This window comes from Rhinoderma darwinii, chromosome 2 (assembly GCF_050947455.1).
Source record: "Rhinoderma darwinii isolate aRhiDar2 chromosome 2, aRhiDar2.hap1, whole genome shotgun sequence".
Taxonomy (NCBI): domain Eukaryota; kingdom Metazoa; phylum Chordata; class Amphibia; order Anura; family Rhinodermatidae; genus Rhinoderma; species Rhinoderma darwinii.
This window is the reverse complement of record NC_134688.1, coordinates 28,070,332-28,093,910: the sequence shown is the minus strand read 5'-3', so window position 1 is coordinate 28,093,910 and position 23,579 is coordinate 28,070,332. Positions and strand designations below refer to the sequence as shown.

Genomic DNA, 23,579 nt, shown 5'->3' with positions numbered 1-23,579 from the left:
CTCCAGACCAGTTACACGCTCCAAATCAACTTGGTGCCTGCATTAAAGACAGCTCTTACATGGTCACCTGTATAAAAGACTCCGGTCCACAGACTCAATTAATCAGTCTGACTCTAACCTCTACAACATGGGCAAGACCAAAGAGCTTTCAAAGGATGTCAGGGACAAGATCATAGATCTGCACAAGGCTGGAATGGGCTACAAAACCATAAGTAAGACGCTGGGTGAGAAGGAGACAACTGTTGGTGCAATAGTAAGAAAATGGAAGACATACAAAATGACTGTCAATCGACATCGATCTGGGGCTCCATGCAAAATCTCACCTCGTGGGGTATCCTTGATCCTGAGGAAGGTGAGAGCTCAGCCGTAAACTACACGGGGGGAACTTGTTAATGATCTCAAGGCAGCTGGGACCACAGTCACCAAGAAAACCATTGGTAACACATTACGCCGTAATGGATTAAAATCCTGCAATGCCCGCAAGGTCCCCCTGCTCAAGAAGGCACATGTACAGGCCCGTCTGAAGTTTGCAAATGAACATCTGGATGATTCTGAGAGTGATTGGGAGAAGGTGCTGTGGTCAGATGAGACTAAAATTGAGCTCTTTGGCATTAACTCAACTCGCCGTTTTTGGAGGAAGAGAAATGCTGCCTATGACCCAAAGAACACCGTCCCCACTGTCAAGCATGGAGGTGGAAGCATTATGTTTTGGGGGTGTTTCTCTGCTAAGGGCACAGGACTACTTCACCGCATCAATGGGAGAATGGATGGAGCCATGTACTGTCAAACCCTGAGTGACAACCTCCTTCCCTCCACCAGGACATTAAAAATGGCTCGTGGCTGGGTCTTTCAGCACGACAATGACCCGAAACATACAGCCAAGGCAAAAAGGAGTGGCATAAAAAGAAGCACATTAAGGTCATGGAGTGGCCTAGCCAGTCTCCAGACCTTAATCCCATCGAAAACTTATGGAGGGAGCTGAAGATCCGAGTTGCCAAGCGACAGCCTCGAAATCTTAATGATTTACAGATGATCTGCAAAGAGGAGTGGGCCAAAATTCCATCTAACATGTGTGCAAACCTCATCATCAACTACTAAAAATGTCTGACTGCTGTGCTTGCCAACAAGGGTTTTGCCACCAAGTATTAAGTCTTGTTTGCCAAAGGGATCAAATACTTATTTCTCTGTGCACAATGCAAATAAATATATATAATTTTGACTATGTGATTTTCTTTTTTTTTTTTTATATATAATCTATCTCTCACTGGTAAAATTAACCTAGCCTAAAAATTCTAGACTGTTCATGTCTTTGACAGTGGGCAAACTTACAAAATCAGAAAGGGATCAAATACTTATTTCCTCCACTGTACATATATACCCTCTGACATCCTGCAGGCCGGCCTCCTGGAATGACATTTTAGCCCATGTGACCGCTGCAGCCGGTGATTGGCTGCAGTGATCCCATGGGATGAAACGTCATCCCAGGAGGCCGGCCTGGATGAAGAGAAACAGAATTCTGGGAAATACATTTTTTTTTTTGAGTTGCGTTTTTTGCGACGGAAACGCAGCTTTTCTGCCGCAAAAAAAGCAACATCTGCTATTTGTTGCGGGATTTACCTCCCTGTTGAATTCAACTGAGAAAACCCACAACACAAAAGCAGCAATTACACAAATACAATTGACATGCTGCGGACTAAAAAGCCGCACCGAGGGTCAATTTGAGCATTTTTTTTCTTGCTCCTCATTTACGCAGCATGTGGATGAGGTTTGTTTAAATCTCATCTACTCTGCGGCTATTGTATTATGCTGCGGATTTTCCGCAACTAAATCCGTTGCGGAAAATCCGCAGTATTAACGCTACATGTGAACTTTCCCTTAAAATTGTGCTCTCCATTCAAAGAGAACTTAGACATCCCATAGATTTCTACAGGATCTGTGTAATTCTTTATGTAACCTGTGGCGGCGCTGCAGGGCACATTAGGGAAATCTGGTAGCAAGTGTTCTGATAATATCAGTTTATAAAAGAAGCCATAACGCTGTGATCGATCCATCTGACAAATCCAAACAGTAAACAAGTGGACCACAATCACTTGAATTGGTTCCTTTTATTTTTGACTGCAATAAGAGCTGAATGCTGCGCAATATTTGCTGTAAAACTTGTTTGTTTGAAATTCCGACAGAACCCACCAGCCCAAGTGTGAATAGAGCAGAGCATTAGATTTGCCCAGGCCTGAAATCTTAGACGTTGTATACAGTACATTACGCCTGCCAAAACCTAAACCGAAGGGCCAAAAAACAAAACACGAAACATTACACAGTAGTTTGTTTGCAAAACTTTTTTTTTTATAAAAACAACAAGTCACTTATTTTCATTAGAAGTATAAAACATCGTTAACAAAACAAAAAGCCTGCAAACCACAAGGCTCTTGTACAGTGCTCACCGTGCGCTACACAGCGAACATTACCGAAAACGCAAGTGCAAAAACACAACTTAGAAAAACTAAAATTTGTGATAAAGTGCCATAAAAAAGATACAATAATAATACGAATAATAATAATAATAATGTGTTTAACCAAGGCCAGTCTGATAGAAGTGAACTGAAAACCCAATGTGTGATGTTACCGAGACAGTCAGACACCACATTGGCAGTAGCATGCCGGATTTCAGTCAATCATTCCCCATAACCAATGCCTAGAATGCTGGGAACATTACCCCAACTGCATACAGAAGTGACGGGATGAAACGCCAATGAGCAGTGACCGGCCCTGTTAAAAAAAGTGTACTTAAAAAAGACATAATTATTGTATGTGGACATTCATAGCGTGATATAAAGTGAGATAACCTTCTCTCAGGATGCAAAAACAGCTGCATATAAAAAGAAAACACATAAAAACATTGTAGGTTCTTCAACATAAAAGCCGGCTAGTCAACGTTGTACCCTGAAAGAAAGAACAGAAGGGTTTTCTTACAAGTATTTCGTTAAAATAAAAGTGTAAAAAAAAAAAAAGAGAAAAAAAGTTTAGTAATGGAAAAAAATTTAAGTTAAAAAGTAAAAAGAAATAAAAAAAAAAAACTTTTCTCCCTAAAATTTCAAAAATTCTAAAGTAAACAAAATTGGTATCACTGCGTCCGTAAAAGTCTGAACTATTACAATATAGCGTTATTTACCGCACACGGTGAACGCTGTGAAAAATAGAAAATGTAACACCCCAAAAAAGTGTAAAAAAAAAATGTTTTTTCCTCAACTTGGCTCTCAAAATTTTTTTTGCAAAAGTGATCAGACAGTTGTACGTACCAAAAATGGTACCGATAAAAACTACAGCTCGTCCTGCAAAAAATAAGCCCTCACACCGCTCTGACGAAAAAAATAAAAGAAGTTACTTGATATATGGGGATTCAACAATTATCACCTATTGACAGGATAGGTGATCATTGTCTGACCGCTGGGAACCCCACCAATCAAACCCCCAGATCCTTCTAACTGCTCAACCGCGGTGAGGAGCTTGATAGAGCAGCAGTCGAAAATATGCCCGCCACTTAATTCAATGTCTATGGGACTGACGGAAAAAACCAAGCGCTGTACTCTACTATTTGTCATTCCCATAAACTTTGAATGTAGCGGCAGCGTGCGTGATCGACCACAGCTCCATTTAAAGTCTTCCTCACTGTGGTCAAGCAGGGGGTTCGAGACTTCTGTTCTCGGTCGGTAGGAGTCCCAGCAGTGGAGCCCCCAGCGATCAGACAATCACCGATTCTGTGAACAGGTGATAGTTGTCGATTCTGGGATCACCCCTTTAACATCAATGGGGAGCAACTGCACATGTCTGTACCCCATATGCTATTCGGACTAAAACCGGCCAATTCTCAGGATCAGTGGGCATCCTAGCAATCGGACCACCAACTATGAATGTTTCATTACCTATAATACAGATCGGCACATGGGGGGCTGGTATTTTATCGATCTATGAGAGGTCCTCAAGACTTAGCGAGGCCCCAAATACTAGGGTCAAAGAGAAAAGTTATTTTATAGAATATACAGATCCTGGGAATACCGCTTTAAATTTAGCATTTTATAAAATCACCGTTGTCCTAAATCACAACAGATGAAGGGACAACTAGGACAACTAACAGGTCCATCAATGAAAGTTTGGAGGGGGAGGGGGTACCTCGGTACAGTTTTCATGCAAATTTTTTAAACAAAAACCAGAAGTGGTTTCAAGAGGGATGGAAATGATAAAAGGTTGGCTCAACAATATGCATCGTAGCCTGGACCAAAAATTAAGTGTGAATCCAGCTTTATAGTACAGTTATCAGAGTGCTCTTGTAACGAGCTGTACACCTGTGTGAGCCTTATAGAATAAGATGAAATATATAAAAGCCATGTCTGTGTTAATGCTGCAGTTTCTGCCCAAGGCAACCTACACACTCAAGTGCCATGAATGTGCCTCTTTACTTGAACTTGGGACCAGACCAGGGGCTGTTAATTATGGTCACACATGGACACTTTTATGCTGCGGGAACATCGTGATCACAAGGTTCCAGCAAGACCCCGATCAGACAGTACATTCTCCGGTCTGGGTGCCGGCATCAAGACCAGAACTTATCAGGTTCGGATGTCAGCTTCCAGACCAAGGGGTGCTAATCGTAGTTGGACAGGATCATCCCAATGCTGCAGGAACCCTGCGATCGGGGACCCGGCAGTATGAGGGTGTTAAGTTCTGACAAAAACGTACACATATTCTGGCCTCAATGCAGTACTGTTAACAAATAAATAAGTATAGTAAAATGTAAAAAAACAAACTAAGAATTAAAATTAAATAATTAGAATATAAAATGAAAAACTAAAAAAGTAAAATAAAGATAACCCTCCCCCCCCCCCCAAACCTCTGCCATGCAGTATATTTAACTATGTGCATGTGGGTTCAAAAACATTTTGCATGGGCATCATGTGCTCAGGCATTAAAATTTGTCTGTAAAGGATCTGCCATGCAGTTTCGGGGTTAACGCCCATAGATAATCAGTCTGCACCTGCTTCTATGTCTGTGAGACTGACTCCATCTTCCACCACTCAGGGTGGCAGGCTTAGGAGTGGGAGAACCTATCACAGCCTGGCCAGACGGAGCTAGCTCCCGCCCTCTATCTATTTATACCTGCCTTTCCTGTTCCTCCTTGCTTGTGATTCTTCTCGTTTGATTTCCTGGCCCTGCTGCAGCTTCTTGTACCATTGACCTTGCTTCATATTGACCCCGGCTTGCTGACTACTCTCCTGCTCTGCGTTTGGCACCTCGTACTCTCCTCGTTTGACTCGGCTTGTTCACTTCTCTTGTTGCTCACGGTGTTGCCGTGGGCAACTGCCCCTTTCTCCCTCTAGCTCTGTGTACCCTTGGCTGTTTGTCTGTCGTGCACTTATTGAGCGTAGGGACCGTCGCCCAGTTGTACTCCGTCGCCTAGGGCGGGTCATTGCAAGTAGGCAGGGACTGAGCGGTGGGTAGATTAGGGCTCACTTGTCTGTCTCCCCACCCCGTCATTACATTGTCACACCGAAAGCACGTTACCCAAAAAATATAATTACCCCCAGCCACCAGTTTTTGCCTGCTCTACCCATCTGCTTTTTGCACATTTTCTGTACCTGGTTGATTTTTCATTCATGTACAGAGGCTTCATCTAAAGCTAGGGGATGGGGAAGATACATATTAAAACTACAATGCACGGGAAAACTAGTAGATTCATTTTTGGAGTAAAAAGGTTAAAAAAAAAAAAACAACAAAAATAAAATACCCTAAAACAGAACCAGTAAAAAAAAAAAAAAAAAAATTTCCCTAAATAAGACCTTCGAAACTAAATATCAGCTCCAATTTTTAATACTACAAGAGCATTCGGTGTCCTGCCAAAATAATAAATAAAAAAAATGGGGGTAAATGGTTTGTGTGTGGAGTCTTTTTTTTATTTCAGCTAACACCACACTCACCCAATTCCTTCAGTACGCACAAGGCCACCATCTCTTTAGCCTGCTGGTACTTTTCCGTGGGAATGAGCTTGTCGCCTACCAGCCAGGAATATCCAGTGAATGGTACAGCATACATGGGGATCATTACCAAGTACCAAAACCTCAACCATCCACAAGAGCCATGACTCAGGAACTTGATTTGGTAAATCGGCTTCCCCAGCTGCGCTTTTTCACAGAGGAGCTGAAGACACTGAACGGCACTAGGGGCAATTTTCTTTGGTTCGAGATCATAGTTACGTATCTTCGGAAAGCACGAATTGGGCTTGGCCAAGGTGCCAGCCTGCAGCTTCTGCTTTACAGATTGCTGAAGCCAGCCTACAGTGAAAGGACAACCATACAAAACCTTGACACCTGTTGGAAGACCAAGCAAAGCATGGTTACACGTTTATTAAATAAATGAACACTCTATACACGGGTACAAAACGTATAATCTTATGCATAATGCAGGGCCTGTAATACATGGCAGTGCCGAGTCCCCCAGTGCACAAAGTGTGGGGGGGGGGGGGGATTGGTAATATCAAGAAAGGTTTCACACCTCTCACTTTTGAAGTTCATATGCAAGAAACGGGCAGGTTGCCCCTAAAAGAACATCAAGTATGCCCAAACACTTAATGGTAGTGTGTTGCAAAGCAATTCATAAAAAAGGCGCATGCAGTTTTGCCACACGACACAACCGTTACAAGCACTTGGCAGGATTAATGTAAAAAAACAAAACCATTTTCATTAAAATAAAATATAATTTCTCCCTTAATCTCCTCTCCTTTGATCTCATTTTGTCACAGCAGTCAAAACTAAATTCTTGCAATAGTGTTCTAGATCAACCATCAGACCCCCTCACCAGTCTCCGGTAAGAGCTCTCATTCGCTGTAAGGCAACTGCCTGGAGCAGGAGCCCTCCCCCACTTGTCTGTTTGCCATAGACCAGGCATGTCAAGCCCAATTCAGCCACCTAAAAACATTATTAAAATAATCTTTATTTGCTGAAACTGAAATAGCCCTTTTAAGGGGTTATTCTAATAGATTGGCTAGAACTTTATGACATGTAGTCTCTAGTAAATGCAAACCCTACAGTGTTTAATTCGAGGGTGATGGGATACCATGCTAAAAAGGATAATTCTATAAATATAGGACAATCTAAAGTCTAAAATACACACAAACCTTCACACAGACTCTTCTTTGCCAGGGCAGCTGCCCTGTGGGAATTATATTTCACAACAGCCATATTTTTCATGTCTTTCGAAGGGCTGGCATAGAGGAAAACCGCATGTATATCAGTCGTCAATTCTCCCAAGACGCCCTCTAGTGTATCTCTATCCAGAAACCCTGGCAGGCCATCCAACGCAAGCTCACTCTTCTCTGTGCTCCGGCACACCAATATCTTAAAGCCTGGTTCAATTTCATAGCTGTTAAGATGGGCAATGGCGAGATCTGCAATGCGTCTTGAGGGATAGCGAGCATAAGCGAAGCCACGGTTGAGGCCACTGAAGGTCATCATTAATCTAAACTCATACAGCTTTCCAACAGTTTGGAAGAGGGGTATCAATATATCTTCATATAGCTCTTGAGGCAGATTGCTGATGAAAACTTCAGAGCCAAGTGGAGGGGCTTCTCCAACCCAACCTGCCCAAAAAAAAAAAAAAAAAAAAAAAAAAAAAAAGGGTTAAAAGAAAAAATAAATAAAAAAAAAAACACATGACAAAGCAGAAGATTCCATTCAAAGATGAAGAAAAGCCAAAAGAAATAAAATTAATAAGAATTATTAATCCCAATCTGTGGGGATCCCAGCGATCAGAAGATTTTCACCTATCCGGAGGATGTGTGATGATTGTCTGTTCTGGGAATATCACACATCAATAGGGTGCAACTGCACCTTATACCTGCACAATTGTAAACCGGACTAAAACCGCCCAATTCTCAGGATCAGTGGGTGTCCTAACAATTATACCCCAACTATGAAAGTTTTATTACCTTTACTACATGCACATGGGGAGCTGGTATTTCATCGATCTATGAGTGGTGCCCAACACTTTGAGAGACCCCAAATACTAGTATCAGAGGGTTCTACAACTAGATTTTTCCTGATTATTTTTGTACATACGTTATTTTGGCCTGATACGATTAAATCAATACCTGAAGCATGTTTGGCAGCTACTGGTCAATCCTGGCAAGCAATCAATATCACAAAGATGACTTTTCAATAAATTAGCGATCCATTTCTTTTAACACTGAAATTGGAAGCATCAGATCCCCCAATGACCTGGCGGGAGTCATAAGTGTAAGGCTGGGTTCACATGGTGTTTTTGTTATAATGCGTTTTTTTTTTTTTTGGTAGTTGTCCCATGTCTCTTAACCCCTTAATGACAGCCAATTAAAAAAATTATTTGTGGGGTGAAATGGGAAAAAAACAGTGATTACGGATTTTTTTGAGGGGGAGGGGGTTTGTTTTTTTACGGTGTCCATCAGGTGGCAAATACTCCATATTTACCTTATTCTACGGGATGACATGATTACGGCACTACCAAATATATATGTTTTGTTATATGTTTTACCACTTTTAGAAAAATAAAAATATTTTTGTGCTGCCGTATTCTGGGAGACCTATAACAGAGATTTACTGCAGGTAAACGGATACAAATGTATAGCATTACGTTTGCTTATGTCGTCCATTCAGATCAATGCTAAAAAAAAAGTTACGGCGCGTATACGCTTTTCAGTACTTAAAAAAACGTATCCCAACATAATCCATGACAAACAGACCAAACGGATGCTATTTTTGTCTACGCTTGACCCATTATAGTCTATGTATACACCGAGCTATACGTTTCAATATTTTATATAGTGTTTAAAAACATATGCCCGGCGGATAGCACAATCGCAATGTGAATGGGGCCTTACACTTATGACACCCTAGGTTTCATGGACCCACAAACTACACAGCTCTGTAGAAAAACTACCTGGAGGGGGACCACCATACATCCGTTGTCCATTCACTTGAACAAGTGTGATATTCGAGCTTCTTATCCATTCGATAAGTGCAGCTTTATTTTTCCTATTCACAGAGTTGAGCCAAATCTGTGGCTAAAATAAAACAAAGATAAGCGTCACCAGGTGAGAATAAGCAGCATTGAAATGGCTACAGGTGGATTTTGAGATACCAGAGGAGACACGTCTTTTTAATCTAGTAAATGGACTCCGCAGCTCATCCATTTCTACACTTTGGAAAATAAACTTTGCTTTTGTGAGACAGCTGTGGAATAAAAATGTACAAATAAGGCCTCGTTCACATCTGCGTTGGGGTTCCGTTCTGACGTTCCGTCAGAGCTTTCCGTCAGAACGGGACCCTGAACAGACACAAACTGAAACCAGAGGTTTCCGCTTCCATCACCATTGATATCAATAGTGACAGATCCGGTGCCCGTGGTTTCCAATTATCTCTGTTGTGCACCGGACCTGTCGTTTTGCCGGAAGAAATAGCGTAGTCGACTACGCTATTGCTTCTGGCTAAACTAAGGGTCCGGTGCACAACAGAAGGTAAAAAATATACAAGAAAAATTGGTCCGCTCACCACTCATTCGAAGTAAAGACGCCACATCCCATGATTATTCGGTGCACAGTCAAGAGCTATGTCGGGAGTAGGTAGAAATCCAAGGAAAAAAAGTTAGAGGTCCAGCACACGATATGATGTGAAAAAATACAGAAGTGTTTATTTAGGTCAAAATTAAAAAATCCCGGGAGAGAACGCGTTCCTTGGTGCACAACAGAAACAATTGGAAACCATAGGCATTGAAATCAATGGTTATAGAAACGGAAACCTCTGGTTTCCGTGCCTGTTCAGGGTTCCGTTCTGACGGAAAGCTCAGACGGAACTTTAGAACGGGACCCCAACGCAGATGTGAACAAGGCTTTAGGGTGCGTGTACACGGGTTGTATTTTTTTGCAGTTTTCTATGCGCTATTTTTTGTAAAAACCGCTGGATTTTTGGCACAAATTTTAAAAAAAAAATAAAAATCGCTGAAAAAAATAAATAAATAAACGTGACAGAAACCACTCCTGTAAATATCCCCCGCTGCTTTCAAATGGGCGTAATTACAGGCGTTTTTGCACCTGTATTACTGACAACACGCAAATCTCCATCATTTTATCAAAACCGGAGTAAGACCTCATGCACACGACAATGATTTTGCGGAAGCAATTTAGTCGCATTTCTGCGGACCGATTAATTTCGATTGCCAAACGCACATCCATGTGGGGTCTGCAAATCCAAACTGAAAAACCCCAGGACTTGTCATTTTACAGTCCGGATTCACCAATACTGAACGGTAGTGGGTCCGTGAGTCCTGATGACACACAACAAAGGCTTTTCCTGATGGCCCGCAAGGGACCTGTGGTTTTGCGAATCGCAAAACCAATGCGGTCGTGTGCACGAGGCCTAAGCGCATCAGACTTCTACGACGATGAACCGCTGAAGGTCCGGGCGTTGCATCATTAGCAGAACTGGGATTACGCCTGTCGGAAAGCATATTTAGGAGAATTATTTTTGAATAGCTGGACTTCAACAGAAGGAATATTACCAGATGGTTTTTTTTTGTTTTTTTTTTAAAAAACTCAGGTTTGAGATCACATGGTTTAATAAAATATAGCCACAACACTATACTCTGTTTTGGGAAAATATAGATAAACAGCATCCGAACATACAGAAGTGTGAATTACGCTCATGCACACCAGCGTGTGCGCCGTCCGAGCCCCGTCGGTGATCCGAGGAAAGATAGGACATGTTCTATCTTTCCTCGGATTGGAGACTGACCATTTTTCACGAACCCCATTCACCCGCTAAAGTGAATGGGTCCGTGACTACTATCGGATGCCACTTGGAGGCCGTCAAAAACGGCCCGAGTGGCACAACGGTCGCGCGCATGAGGCATAAGCCCTTTTGAAGGCTATACACAATCTGTTGGAATAAAGCGCGCTTGGCTGATGCGTTACTATACACTTCGGACACTTTTAAGGGGGCAAGATCTACATGGCGTAAAATTATGCTCCTAATTCCAAAGCAGAATTACTGATGTGGCTTTTGTGATGTAGAATTTCACATTAAATTGGAGTCTATGATGAAAATCCACATGTAAAATCTGCAACACATACAGACACCGCTGCGGAAAAGGAGTATGTGTTGCAAATTTTGTTTCCACCCATAGGAATACACTGTCGTTTTCTGCTACAAAAATTACGTCATAAGTGACTCCATCCGAACATCTACCTCAATACGAACAGTCAAGAAAAAGACGTAGCTAAGAGTGGTAACATGAGGCAAATTTAAGCTCTGTTCACACTTGCCTCGCTATTTCCGTTTTTCTGTTCAGTAGTAGGAACAGAAACGAAAACGAAAGAGACAGATCCGTCACATGACTGACACCAACTGCCCAGAGTCAACCCATTGACTTTAATGGGTTTTCGGGTTTCCATAATTTTGCCGGATAAAATAAGAGTTGCTTAATGCGCTACTTTGTCTAGCAAATATGACGGACTCTAACAGAGGCGCCTAACAGCCTCCGGCACAGATGTGATGGGAGCCTTATTAAAGCTGCGCACGATTTCTTGGCACAAAATAATGGTGTAAATTTACACCAACCATGTGGTGGTGTAAGGAATGATCTAACATGCCTAGTGAGTTGCGACAAACCCAGTATGACACTCGTATCATGGTCATAAATATGGTGCAATTTTCGGTCGTCGTCCGTCCCCCACCCCTACCGTGTTTGGCTGTGGTGGGTCTTCTAAACGCAGGGTGCCCTTACTGACCGTCAATACGCCTTTTTACAGCGGTCACCAAGGGGACTGGAATAAACCCAGCACGGGTGTCCAGTGCCGGGAGTAGCAGGTGCACGTCTGTCATGACAGCCGGGCTCCTGTTCTAAAGGTTGCGATAGGAGTTCACTCCGATCGCAGCATCTAAGGGGTTGAACGGCTGCGGTCAATAGTGACTGCGGTATCTAGGTGGTTTACAGAGGGAGAGGGCTCCCTCTGTCACCCATCGGTGGCCCGCGAATGCAATAAAGTAAAGGCCCCCATGCCTGCCATGACTATCGGTCTATTAAGCCTTGCCAGAGGCATGCCCTAATAGATAGCCTGTCAGCTTTTCACTGACTGGCAGTAATGGCAAGTATACAAAAGCATTATATAAGCGCTCAAAAAAAAACAACATATATTAATTTGTCAAATAAAAATAATTTAAACAGTGCAAAGTGAAAAATAAAACCATTTTATTGCATAAAAAGGGGTTTTATTTTTGAAGTGTAAATAAATTGTTAAAAAAAACACATGGGGTAGACGCAATTCTAACGATCTGCACAATAATGTTAAAACGTTATTTAACCCCTTAATGACCGGGCCTGAAAAGACCTTAATGACCAAGCCAGATTTGTTAAATCTGGTATGTCTGACTTTATCAGAGAATAACTCTGTGAAAGTTTTGAATATCCAAGTAATTCTGACATTGTTTTTTCGTCACATGTTGTACTTTATTTTAGTGGTAAAAGTAGACTGATACGATTTGCGGAAATTAATTAAAAAAATAGAGAAATTGAAGAAATTTTGTAAAAATTATAATTTTTCCCTATTTTTAACTGCAATATGTCACATATGTACACACATACTGTACAATTTTTTTATTAAATATATATTTCCATCGCTTTACTCTATTTTGGCAGCACTTTTGAAACAAAAAATTATTTTTTTGAGCAATTTAGAAGACTTACAAGTTTAGTAATGATTTTATAAATTTTGAAGTACATTTTGTTTTCCTGCACCAAGCCAGGTTTTCAGAGGCTCATAGGTGTCAGAATGGTGGAAACCCCCACAAGTAACACCATTTTGAAAACTACACCCCTTAAGGTATTTATTAAGGGGTGTTGTAAGTATTTTGACCCCACAGTTTTTTTGTAAGAATTCATGCAAAGCAGGTGTAAAAAAATATAATTTAACTTTTTTCATAAAAGTATCACTTTGAAGACCGATTTCTTTGTAAAGCGACCATGAGAATGAAGAAACACACCCCAAAATCTATCACCCTGTTTCTCCTGTTTTCAAAAATGCCCCCATTGTGACCCTAATGCGTTGCCTGGACACACGGCAGGGCCCGAAAGGGAGGGAGCACCTGAAGACTTTCAGGACACACGTTTTGCTTGAAAATGTTTCAGGTCCCATTACACATTTATCGAGGCACAGAGCTGCCAAAAAGATAGAAACTCCCCATAAATGACCCCATTTTGAAAACTAGACCCCTTAAGGTATTCATCTAGGTATGTACTAAGTATTTTGACCCCACAGTTTTCGCAGGAATTAATGCAAAGCAGGTGGAAAGAAAATTTTAGTTTCACTTTTTTTCACAAATGTGTCATTTTAAGGTCAGATTTCTTGTACAGAGGACATGAGAATAAGGAAATGCACCAGAAAATGTATCACCCTGTTTCTCCTGTGTTCAAAAATATCCCCATTGTGGCCCTAATGTGTTTCCTGGACACACGGCAGGACCCAAAAAAAAGGGAGCACCCGGAGGCTTTCAGGACACACATTTTGCTTTGAAAATGGGAGGATTCTACTTTTCTAGATTGAGAAATAGATGTCCCTAACAGATTCTACACCCTATGACTATGTCGTGCTAAGAAAGCAGCTGTCCTGAAATCATGTCAGTCCATAGACATTATGTATATCAACCCGCTCTGATATATAGTAAGTTAGAGAGGGAAAATTTATTAAACTGTTGGCGGAAAAAGGCAATATATCCCCAAAAAAAAAGGAGGAAGAATGTATCCAGCTATGCGGAAAACTAGAGCATGTTCACAGGATGAAAGAAAATGTGTAGGGCTGTAATGACTTTATTATTCAAAGTGACTGGTCATACAACATCTCTTTAGCTCCATCAATCCCTATATAAGGGACGAATGTGCCAAGTGACGCGGTACACCATAACAAGCCCCTGCCCGGCAAGGTAGGAACCGCCATGTGCACAAAACAACCAATCACTTGTAGAATATATAAAGGGGCAGTGTCCCACACCGTATGTATAGATACAGTAAAGGACCACTACTCCCCAAATGAATGTCGCTATTTCTAGAAGTATTGTCGGGTGTAAGAGGTCCACCAAAAACCCGAACAAAACTGTAATAAAGCCCATAGTGTATTGATAAGGACAAAACAGGGACTTATGCATAGACCAGGGTTGGAAGGACAAGCGGAACAATAATATTGTGACTCACTTCGCTGTCCTCGTTTGCTGCAGACCCGACACCGTTTTTTGGGGTATTTTTGGTTAGGTGTTGAAGGGATGGGGTGTAAAAAATGTTTTTCAACAAGTCGGTGTACATCCTCTGACTCGTGGACTACTCTCTGGTCTGCAGATTGAAATAGGAGATCTTCAAATCACTTTCTCCTGAAATTCAAAGAATGTCGCCCTGCCCGCTGATTTTTTGTACATGACAAATGCATTGTGCCTTGCAACCTGGATGAGGTATATTGCCACTTTTATACCACGTTCTGGTTTTCCTTTTAACCAGATAAGGTTGTAACATCTGGTCGCACAAATCTACCCCACCCATGAATTTGTTATAGCCGATGACACACACAGGCTTTTGTCTATCTGCAGAGGCCCCACGTTCTCTAATAGTTGCTGTTGCACTTGAATAGACAGTGCTGACCATATAGACGTCCTTGCGGTCACGAAATTTTAAAGCCAGCATCTTCTCAATTTGAAAAGTGCATGACTCCCCCTTTGGTAGTTTTTTATCCACAAGTTGACGAGGGAAACCTTTGCGATTCCTGCGTATTGTGCCACAGGCTCCGGTGTTGGCACAATGAAGGGCGCTAAACAATGGCACACTGGTATAAAAACTGTCCGTGTATACATGATACCCCTTGTGTAGGAAAGGGCCAATTAAATCCCACACAATCTTACCAGTGGTACCAATATTTGGAGGGCACCCTGGTGGATTGAATTCACTGTCTTTACCCTCTTAGATCTTAAATGCACATGTGTAGCCAGTAGTGCTTTCACATAACTTGTAGATCTTTACCCCGTATTTTGCACTTTTTGAGGGTATGAATTGGCGGAATGAGAGACGCCCTTTGAAATTCATTAGCGATTCATCCACTGCTAAATTTTGTTCAGGGGTATATGCTCCTAAAAAGGAGGAATTAAGAAAATTTAGCAAAGGCCTTCATTTATACAGCCGGTCACGACTTCTGTCGCTGGAAGGGGGTGCCTGTAGGTTGTCACTAAAGTGGAGAAATCGCATAAGTATTTCATACCTGCTGCGTGACATAATGGCAGAAAAAATGGGGGTGGCATGTATAGGGCTTGATGCCCAATATGACCTAATAGAGGTTTTTTTTATAATTCCCATGTTAAGGGTGAGGCCCAGAATTTTTTTTTATTTCCGTTGCATTTGTGGGATTCCACAACCTGGCATAAGGTGACGAAGGCTTATTGGCAATGTACTGCCTGGCATACAGATTTGTTTCCTGCACAAAATGTTCCAAAACTTGGTCCGTAATAAAAATATTAAAATAATTTAGTGGTGAAAAATTACTGACATTGGGACTTATGCCAGGAGTAGCAATAAAGTCATTTATGGTGGGAGAAAATAGACTTGTGGGTTCCCACACTAAATCGGTTTGTTGGGGTTGTGCAATGTCAGGGGCTGCACTTTGAACAGACGTTGTGGCAACTGCGCCGTCTCCCATATCACTGGTGCTGGGTCTCATATCCGTAGAATCCCTTGAAGCGACACTTTCGCTGTCGCTTTCAAGTAAAAGCTCAACTTCAGTTGCACAATCAATATCTGAGCATAGCATCTGATAGGCTTCCTCAACGCTGTATCTTCTGGCAGCCATAATGATTATACAGTCTAAACCGCAAATAATAAACGTAACTAGCGGTTTCAATTTTTTTATCAACTAATCACACTAAAGGAATTAAACTTTTTATTTTTTTTCAAACCTAAACCCTACGCCTAACACAAACTGTAAACCCAAGCCCAGAACAGCACCCTACGCCGTCTAACAGCGTACCCTAAAAACAAAGTCGTTTATAGTACGATTCTTAGTATATACAGTAAATATATACTATAAAATACTGAAAAAATGGTTTGTTTTTTTAAACTGTGTGAGGAACAAGTGATTTTGTGAGGGGACACTGACACACTTGTATCTGTTTCTCTCCACAGCTAGAACAGTGAGGAGAAACAGATACATGTTTTTACTTTTATTTTACAGTAGTGATCACTGATTGGATCTCATAGTGATCACAAAAGATCAGGAACCAATACTATTGGCTCCTGATCACTGCTCTAAGAACGAGCTGGTAGCAACAGCTCGTTCTTAGAGCAGGAGCTGTCATTTAGACACTCCCGGCGGCTCTGTACGCAGTAACAGCATGTGACCGCTGTGATTGGCTGTCACAGCGGTCACATGCTGTTACGACGAAATCGGCAGGTCCTGATGGCTGCACTAAGAACTGGACTTACAGCCGGTTTTTAGTGCAGACTTCACCAGGGTGTCGTTAAACCCCCTCTACTACAGCGACGCCAAAAGGCATCGTTGTAGACTGAGTACCTGCACCGCCCGACGTCAAAAGACGGTGGGCGGTCGTTAAAGGGAACCTGTCACCAGCATTTTCGGTATCAAGCCAGCAATACCTTGTGAAAATGGGTGAAAAATCATTGTTAGCTAACCTATAAATATGTTAAAAGTCGGCTCTGTACCTTCAGTATTCCGGTTTTCAGTGGTCCCGCGCCGTATGCAAATGAGCACAAGAGTCAAATCTTCACTTGAAAAGAGTCAGGTTTTCATTCCTCCGGCGCTTCAGAGCTGGCTCCGCCTCCTTGTTTTTGATTGACAGCTCCTCACTGCACTGCACATGAAATCCCGCGCTTGCTCATTGACAATTGACAGTTATGCTGTATAACATATGACGACGAAAGGGGGTGTGTACACGCGCGGCGCATGCGCAGTTAAAAATTTCAGGATGAATGAAGCAGGGAAGGGTGGTGAGGCACGCATGCGCGAGATCTGAAATCCGATTTCGGCATTAAGTGTTGTACGGGCGGCGTACGTGGGCGGAGTTAAGATCGTGCGTCACTAAGCTAAATTTAATTAACATAAACGGCGGTAAAACTTTAAATGATAATATTTCGGGCAAGAGGAGGACGTGAGGAGAGAAGAACACATCAATCAACTATGGACAGCTGCGGCCACTACAGGGTCAGGACGTTTTATAAGGTAAGATGGTGATGACAGGATCCCTTTAAGGGGTTAAACCATATGGTGAACGGCATAAGAAAAAAAAAAAAGTGTAAAAAAAAAAACTACTGCCAGAAGTGCTTTTTTTCCATCCCCCTTCTTCAAAACATAATAAAAGTCAATTATTATGTCCCATGTACCCCAAAATGGTAGCAATAAAAACGACATTTCGTCCCACAAGAAAACAAGCCATGGCCACATAGACTGAAAAATACTGAAAGCTACGGCTCTTGGAATGAGACGATGCAAAAATATTTTCTATTAAAACGTTTTTTATTATGCAAACAGTAGGAAAACAAACAAAGTCACTGATAATGTGGTATCATCGTAATCTTACCGACCCAGAGAAGGGCAACTTGTTATTTACATCACCTTGTGAAGAGCGTAAAAATAAAAGTTAAGGCCCCATGCACACGACCGTGTTTTTGCGTCCGCAATTCCCCCGCAAATCCACGGGAGAATTGCGGACCCATTCATTTCTATGGGCCCATACACACTATCCGTGTTTTCACGGGTCTCCGCATGTCCGCAAATCCGTGCCGCAGAAACTCAGGACATGTCTTATTACGGGCCGCAAATTCGATGCGGACATGCCCATAGAAGTCAATGGGCCCGTGGAAATTGCGGATACACCTCCGTGTGTCATCCGCAGTTTGCGGATTTGCGGAAATGTTGCTAGGCGACGACCGGGAATGAGTTCTGTCGTCATCCTGTTTTACCTAGGCTTTTTTTTTTCATCCGCATTTTGCGGATTACATACGGATGAACTGCGGATGACATTTCACGGAACACGGTCCTGGAATTTGCGGACCAGAAAAACACTTCGGTCGTGTGCATGAGGCCTTAACCGTATAAATTATATGTACCTTCTAATTGGGCCATTGCAAAAATACAACTCGTCCCGCAAAATAGCCCATTAAATTTAATGAAAAATAAAAATCTTGTGACAATGAAAAAAACTTGACATTGAGTGCAAAAATAGGCCAGTCATTAACGCCTTCCCGCATTTTCACCTACATGCACATCATGGGGCGGGTCACCTTGACCTGCATATGTACGTGATGGTGGCCGCATGGGCACAGAAGCTTTGCCCGGACGATCACCATGGGAGCCCAGCTGTGACGGACAGCCGGGCTCCTGCTGCAATGGCTAAGACAAAGGGAGAGGCTCCCCATCACCGGGCCGTGATAGTCAGCTTCTGACGGGCGTCTATTACAGATAGGGGCCTAACAAAGGCCCCCAGTCCAGTCCTGGTTATCTGCTGAGTGTTACAGGCGATCTAAGCAGATGTATTGTGCAAACATTGTCAAATATACGAAAATACTATATATATTTGGTGTCGCCGTAATCGTACCAAGCCATAGAATAGAAGTAACAGGTTATTTACGCTGCATAGTGAACGGCGTAAATTCAAAACACGAAAAAACAATGCTGGAATAGCGGTTTTTTTTCTATTCATTCCGAAAAACAGTTAATCAATATGCTATACGCACCCAAATGTGGTGAAAGCTACAACTTGTCCCACAAAAAACCAGCCCTCATACGGCGCTATATATATATATGGTCAGTATTGGAAAGCCTTGCTCACTACCCTTTCCAATACACGAGCATGCTGCAAGAATCGTACACCGCACAGTATCATTATTTTTGCAATGAGGGTCAATGACAGATGTTTGTAATTATATGGCACACACCTGGGCTATACACTTAGAGATTTTTCCATGTGTACACACCGCGAACAGACTGAACGCGGTGTGAACAGAGCCCTAGTGTGAAGTGTAAATTATTTTTTTTTTTTTTTAAGGCAATGCAATTTAAAGAAGAACTCCAGGAATTTTTTTATTTTACAAGCCTTTGTACCTCGATGGGATTCTCATGGACTTGCATAAAAATAATGACCGCCAGTCCACACAGCTGACCGAACGGAGCGGATGACTTTACAACAAAGGAATTAAGAACAGTTTAAATAAAGGAAAAAAGAAAATGGAACAATTTTCCAGAGCGCTTCGTTAACATTTCTATCCGAAAATAAGTCTCCTCTGCTAAGTATTAAAAAGGCACGCGGTTTTCTGCAGCGTTACATTACAGCAGAATATCACGACATCGTCACATGCAATTTCGGGGTGTGACCTTGTGCCTTGCATCACATGCGATAGACGGCCAGGGAGACTAATGACGGCTTAGACCAGCAGTGGTTCACCCATCGTATTATGGGGGGGGCCTATGAAGTGACCCTCAATTCCATCAGAGGATTTGCACGTTACATTTGATATACATCGTCCGGCCATTTGCAGGTGGTCACACGTGCGCCATCGCTCTAGAGATACGGAAATAGTAGAAAGGAAGCCTGCAGGATCGCGAGGGATATGCCAGCCACCTACCTAACAAGTGCGTGCAGCCTAGGGGCCCCGTATACAAACCCCATACATACAGTGCAGCCACAGCTTCCTACAGTTCTATCCCAGCCACCCCCATATGGAGCACTCCCATTCCCAGGCTCATATTTGCGGAAGCAATATAACGGTCATACTGCCACCTGCTGGGCAAGTTAATTATGTCGCCACTAAGACAGGTTGTCGAGTCGGGTAGTCGGGAAAAAGAAGCCAAATGCGGCAGGGTAGGCACCAGCGCCAGTTACCCACACCATGCCCCCTATATTTACTAACTTTTCCCAATTCTACCCAAGCTAGAGAGGATGCGGCATTATATTATGTATCACATTGTATGTCTATGTGGCATTGCGGATTTACCGCTCTTGAATGTAACATTTCCATTCTCCCGTCTAGACAGAAGGCGGCGCCCCAGGTCTCGGACATACAGGAGCCCCCTCCCCCACACAAGCCTCTCTCATACAGCACAGGTGTTTATCCGGCGCCGCAGCCGCCCTATTTACTAAACACCCGCGCTACATCACGGCCATGGCGGCATGAAAATATTATGGATTTGTGTCTAGTCTAGCGGATGTAGACAAACTACAACTCCCAGCCTGACCAGACAGCATGTTAGGTGTAGTAATTTCCCCACAGCCTGCAGCCCACCGAGCATCTCACTACCCCCCGACATGCAGATTGTAATTGCAGCAATTACTTAGAGAAAGTCACCAGTAAGTACCGGTCATCATTACCTCGCAGGCTGCAGTCGTCCTCTTGTGCTCCATGTCTCCGCTCTTCTCCTGTAGTCGCGTGGAGTCGCAGGTTCCTGGGATTTTATAGACTCCGGACTCCCTAGAAGTTTCTTCACACATGACCACTGACCAATCCTGAGTGCCGCATGGAAATCCTCACTTCTCACTGGTTCTCTGCAGCCCTGTGCCCTCCCCCATGGAGATAACTGGAAGAGACGTGCTGGAAATAATAGGCGATGGATCAGGGAGGATAGGAGTAGTGAGATGGATCAGGGAGGATAGGAGTAGTGAGATGGATCAGGGAGGATAGGAGTAGTGGGTAGAGAAGGATCAGGGAGGATAGGAGTAGTGGGTAGAGAGATGGATCAGGGAGGATAGGAGTAGTGAGATGGATCAGGGAGGATAGGAGTAGTGGGTAGAGAAGGATCAGGGAGGATAGGAGTAGTGGGTAGAGAGATGGATCAGGGAGCGGAGGATAGGAGTAGTAGGTAGAGATGGATCAGCGAGGATAGGAGTAGTGGGTAGAGAGATGGATCAGGGAGCGGAGGATAGGAGTAGTAGGTAGAGATGGATCAGAGAGGATAGGAGTAGAGAGATGGATCAGGGAGCGGAGGATAGGAGTAGTGGGTAGAGAAGGATCAGCGAGGATAGGAGTAGTGGGTAGAGAGAAGGATCAGGGAGGATAGGAGTAGTGGGTAGAGAGAAGGATCAGGGAGGATAGGAGTAGTGGGTAGAGAGAAGGATCAGGGAGGATAGGAGTAGTGGGTAGAGAGAAGGATCAGGGAGGATAGGAGTAGTGGGTAGAGAGAAGGATCAGGGAGGATAGGAGTAGTGGGTAGAGAGAAGGATCAGGGAGGATAGGAGTAGTGGGAGTAGAGATCATTGTATTGTATTTTCAGCTGTTCTGGATGATCAGACCTGTTCGTGGTCTTAGTGATTCCATGTAATGACTCCTTCTACATGCTGGAAACTTGGTGATGGATGAAGGAGATTTACAGAAAGTTCTATAACTTTATTAAAGGGATAATCTAGTGGTATTTTGTGTAATGGAAGCTGGTATTGTAAAGTTTGCTATTTATAGTCACTCCCCTCATCCACCATGTTTTCTCCTTGTTATCAGGGGTTCTGCCTGTGAGGTCTGCTGTCCAGTGATGCGCTACAGCTGCTGGTGGAGCTGATTATATGGCAGCCAGTGTAAGGCTATGTTCACACAGGGCAGATATGGTGTGTAAAATTACACGGCGTATCCACCACGGACGATGGACAGGGAATCCTAGCCAAAGAAACGCATCAAATTGTGGTGCGGTTTTTCGTCCGGAATGTCCGCTGCGGAAAATAGCAGGAAAAAAAGAAAAATCCTACTTACCCGTAGTCATGACGACGCATCCCTCTGACGTCCTGTGATTGGCTGCAGCAGTCACATTGGATTAAACGTCATCCCAGGAGGCCGGGCTGGACGGAGAAGCAGAGCATTCTGGGTAAGTATAATTTTTTTTTTCTTAGTTGCGATTTTTGTGGCGGAATCACCGCATTTCCGCCGCAAGAATCGCAACATCTGCTATTTGTTGCAGATTTTACCACCCTATTGAATTCAATGGAGAAAACCCGCAACCCGCAGGGAATTTTTTTTGCTGTATTTTTTACCCACGTGTGGACGAGATTTGTTTAACTCTCACCCACTCTGATGCTTCTGTATTGCGCACGTAAAAAAATCGCAGCATCCGTGTACAGTGCGTGTCTGCGTTTTTTACACGTGTATGCTATCCGTATGTCATGCGTTTTTTTACGTCAGCAAAAAAAACAAGGAGGTTTTTTCTTTTTCTCATAATTTCTTTAGTAACTGTTGCGTGAATCACGGACAGCACATGGATGATGTCCGTGTGCTGCTCGTGTTTTTCACGCACCCATTGACTTCAATGGGTGCGTGATGTGCAAAAAACGCACAATTATAGGACATGCTGCAAGAAAAACACTGGCCCCATTGAATTGCATAGGTCCGTGTGACGTCTGTTGTTTTAATGCGCGTAACATGGCCATCAAATACGCTCGCATGAATAAGGCCTTAGGCTACGTTCACATGTAGCAGATTTGCTGCAGATTTTCCGTCCAGACATGCGGATGGAAAATCTTCAGCAGAATACTCTAAGGCTGGGTTCACATGAGCACATTAACGTCCGTAATGGACGGACGTATTTCGGCCGGAAGTCCCGGACCGAACACAGTGCAGGGAGCCGGGCTCCTAGTATCATAGTTATGTACGACGCTAGGAGTCCCTGCCTCTCTGCAGGACAACTGTCCCGTACTGTAATCATGTTTTCAGTACGGGACAGTAGTTCCACAGAGAGGCCGGGATACCTAGCATCGTACATAACTATGATGCTAGGAGCCCGGCTCCCTGCAGTGTGTTCGGTCCGGGACTTGCGGCCGAAATACGTTCCGTCCTTTACGGACCGATCATGCTCGTGTGAATCCAGCCTAACACCTCTTGAACACGACCGAGTTCGGGCCGTGAAAAACTATCCAAGTGTCGGCTGGATTTCCCGGTACAGGTGAACGGGATTACTGCTGTAATAGACATTTATGATGCTAGGAGTCTCTGCCTCCCCACGGAACTGCTGTTTCAGACTGAACAAAATGATACATCACAGAACAGCAGTTCCGCGAGAAGGCAGAGACTCCTAACATCATAAAAAGTCTACGATGCCAGGAGTCCCGTTCACCTGTACCGCGGTCGGGCTGGGAAGTCCAGCCAACACTCGGATAGTTTTTCACGGCCCGAACTCGGTCGTGTGCAAGAGGGGTAAAGCTTCTCTCTGTTCATTCCAATGGGAAGAAAAATAAGTAGAAAAAATAGAATTTACATGCGTTTTTTTCCATAGAACTGGTTCTAGGAATGTATTTACGTGTAGTTTTGCCATGTTTTTTTTTTCGTTTTGTATTTTACAGTAAAGAGCCGGATCCCCGCGGCTCTGCTGAACTCGGTTCTAGGGGGTCAGGGTGTTACCTCCATAATACAGACGTAAAATGCGCAAATCTTACCGCCGTCTGGAAACGGCCTAAAGTCATGTTCATGTGTTAATATCATGTTTGCAATGTAAAAACATATCGTCCAGATGTTCGCTGTTAGCCTGTGTGAAAACGCACAATGAGGCC

General features: G+C 43.2%; 1 protein-coding gene across 1 annotated transcript; it reads right to left on the bottom strand.

Moving 5' to 3' along the window:
* Nucleotides 1-2,321: 2,321 nt before the first annotated feature.
* DND1 (DND microRNA-mediated repression inhibitor 1) lies at nt 2,322-20,561 on the bottom strand. The gene is made up of 5 exons (XM_075849958.1): nt 20,427-20,561; nt 8,962-9,085; nt 7,166-7,627; nt 5,970-6,359; nt 2,322-2,940 (listed from the first exon to the last, which is right to left on the bottom strand). Exons 1-5 carry the CDS (start codon nt 20,544-20,546, stop codon nt 2,924-2,926), a joined length of 1,113 nt encoding a protein of 370 aa, XP_075706073.1. The 5' UTR covers nt 20,547-20,561; the 3' UTR covers nt 2,322-2,923.
* Nucleotides 20,562-23,579: the final 3,018 nt, after the last annotated feature.

Excerpts from the sequence above, each read along its gene's own strand:
- DND1 (XM_075849958.1), bottom strand. The coding sequence starts at position 20,546 with ATGTGTGAAGAAACTTCTAGGGAGTCCGGAGTCTATAAAATCCCAGGA. Across the intron at positions 7,628-8,961 it reads GTATGGTGGTCCCCCTCCAG|GTTGGGTTGGAGAAGCCCCT; the intron begins GTAGTTTTTCTA and ends TTTTTTGGGCAG. Across the intron at positions 6,360-7,165 it reads AAAGAAGAGTCTGTGTGAAG|GTGTCAAGGTTTTGTATGGT; the intron begins GTTTGTGTGTAT and ends GTCTTCCAACAG.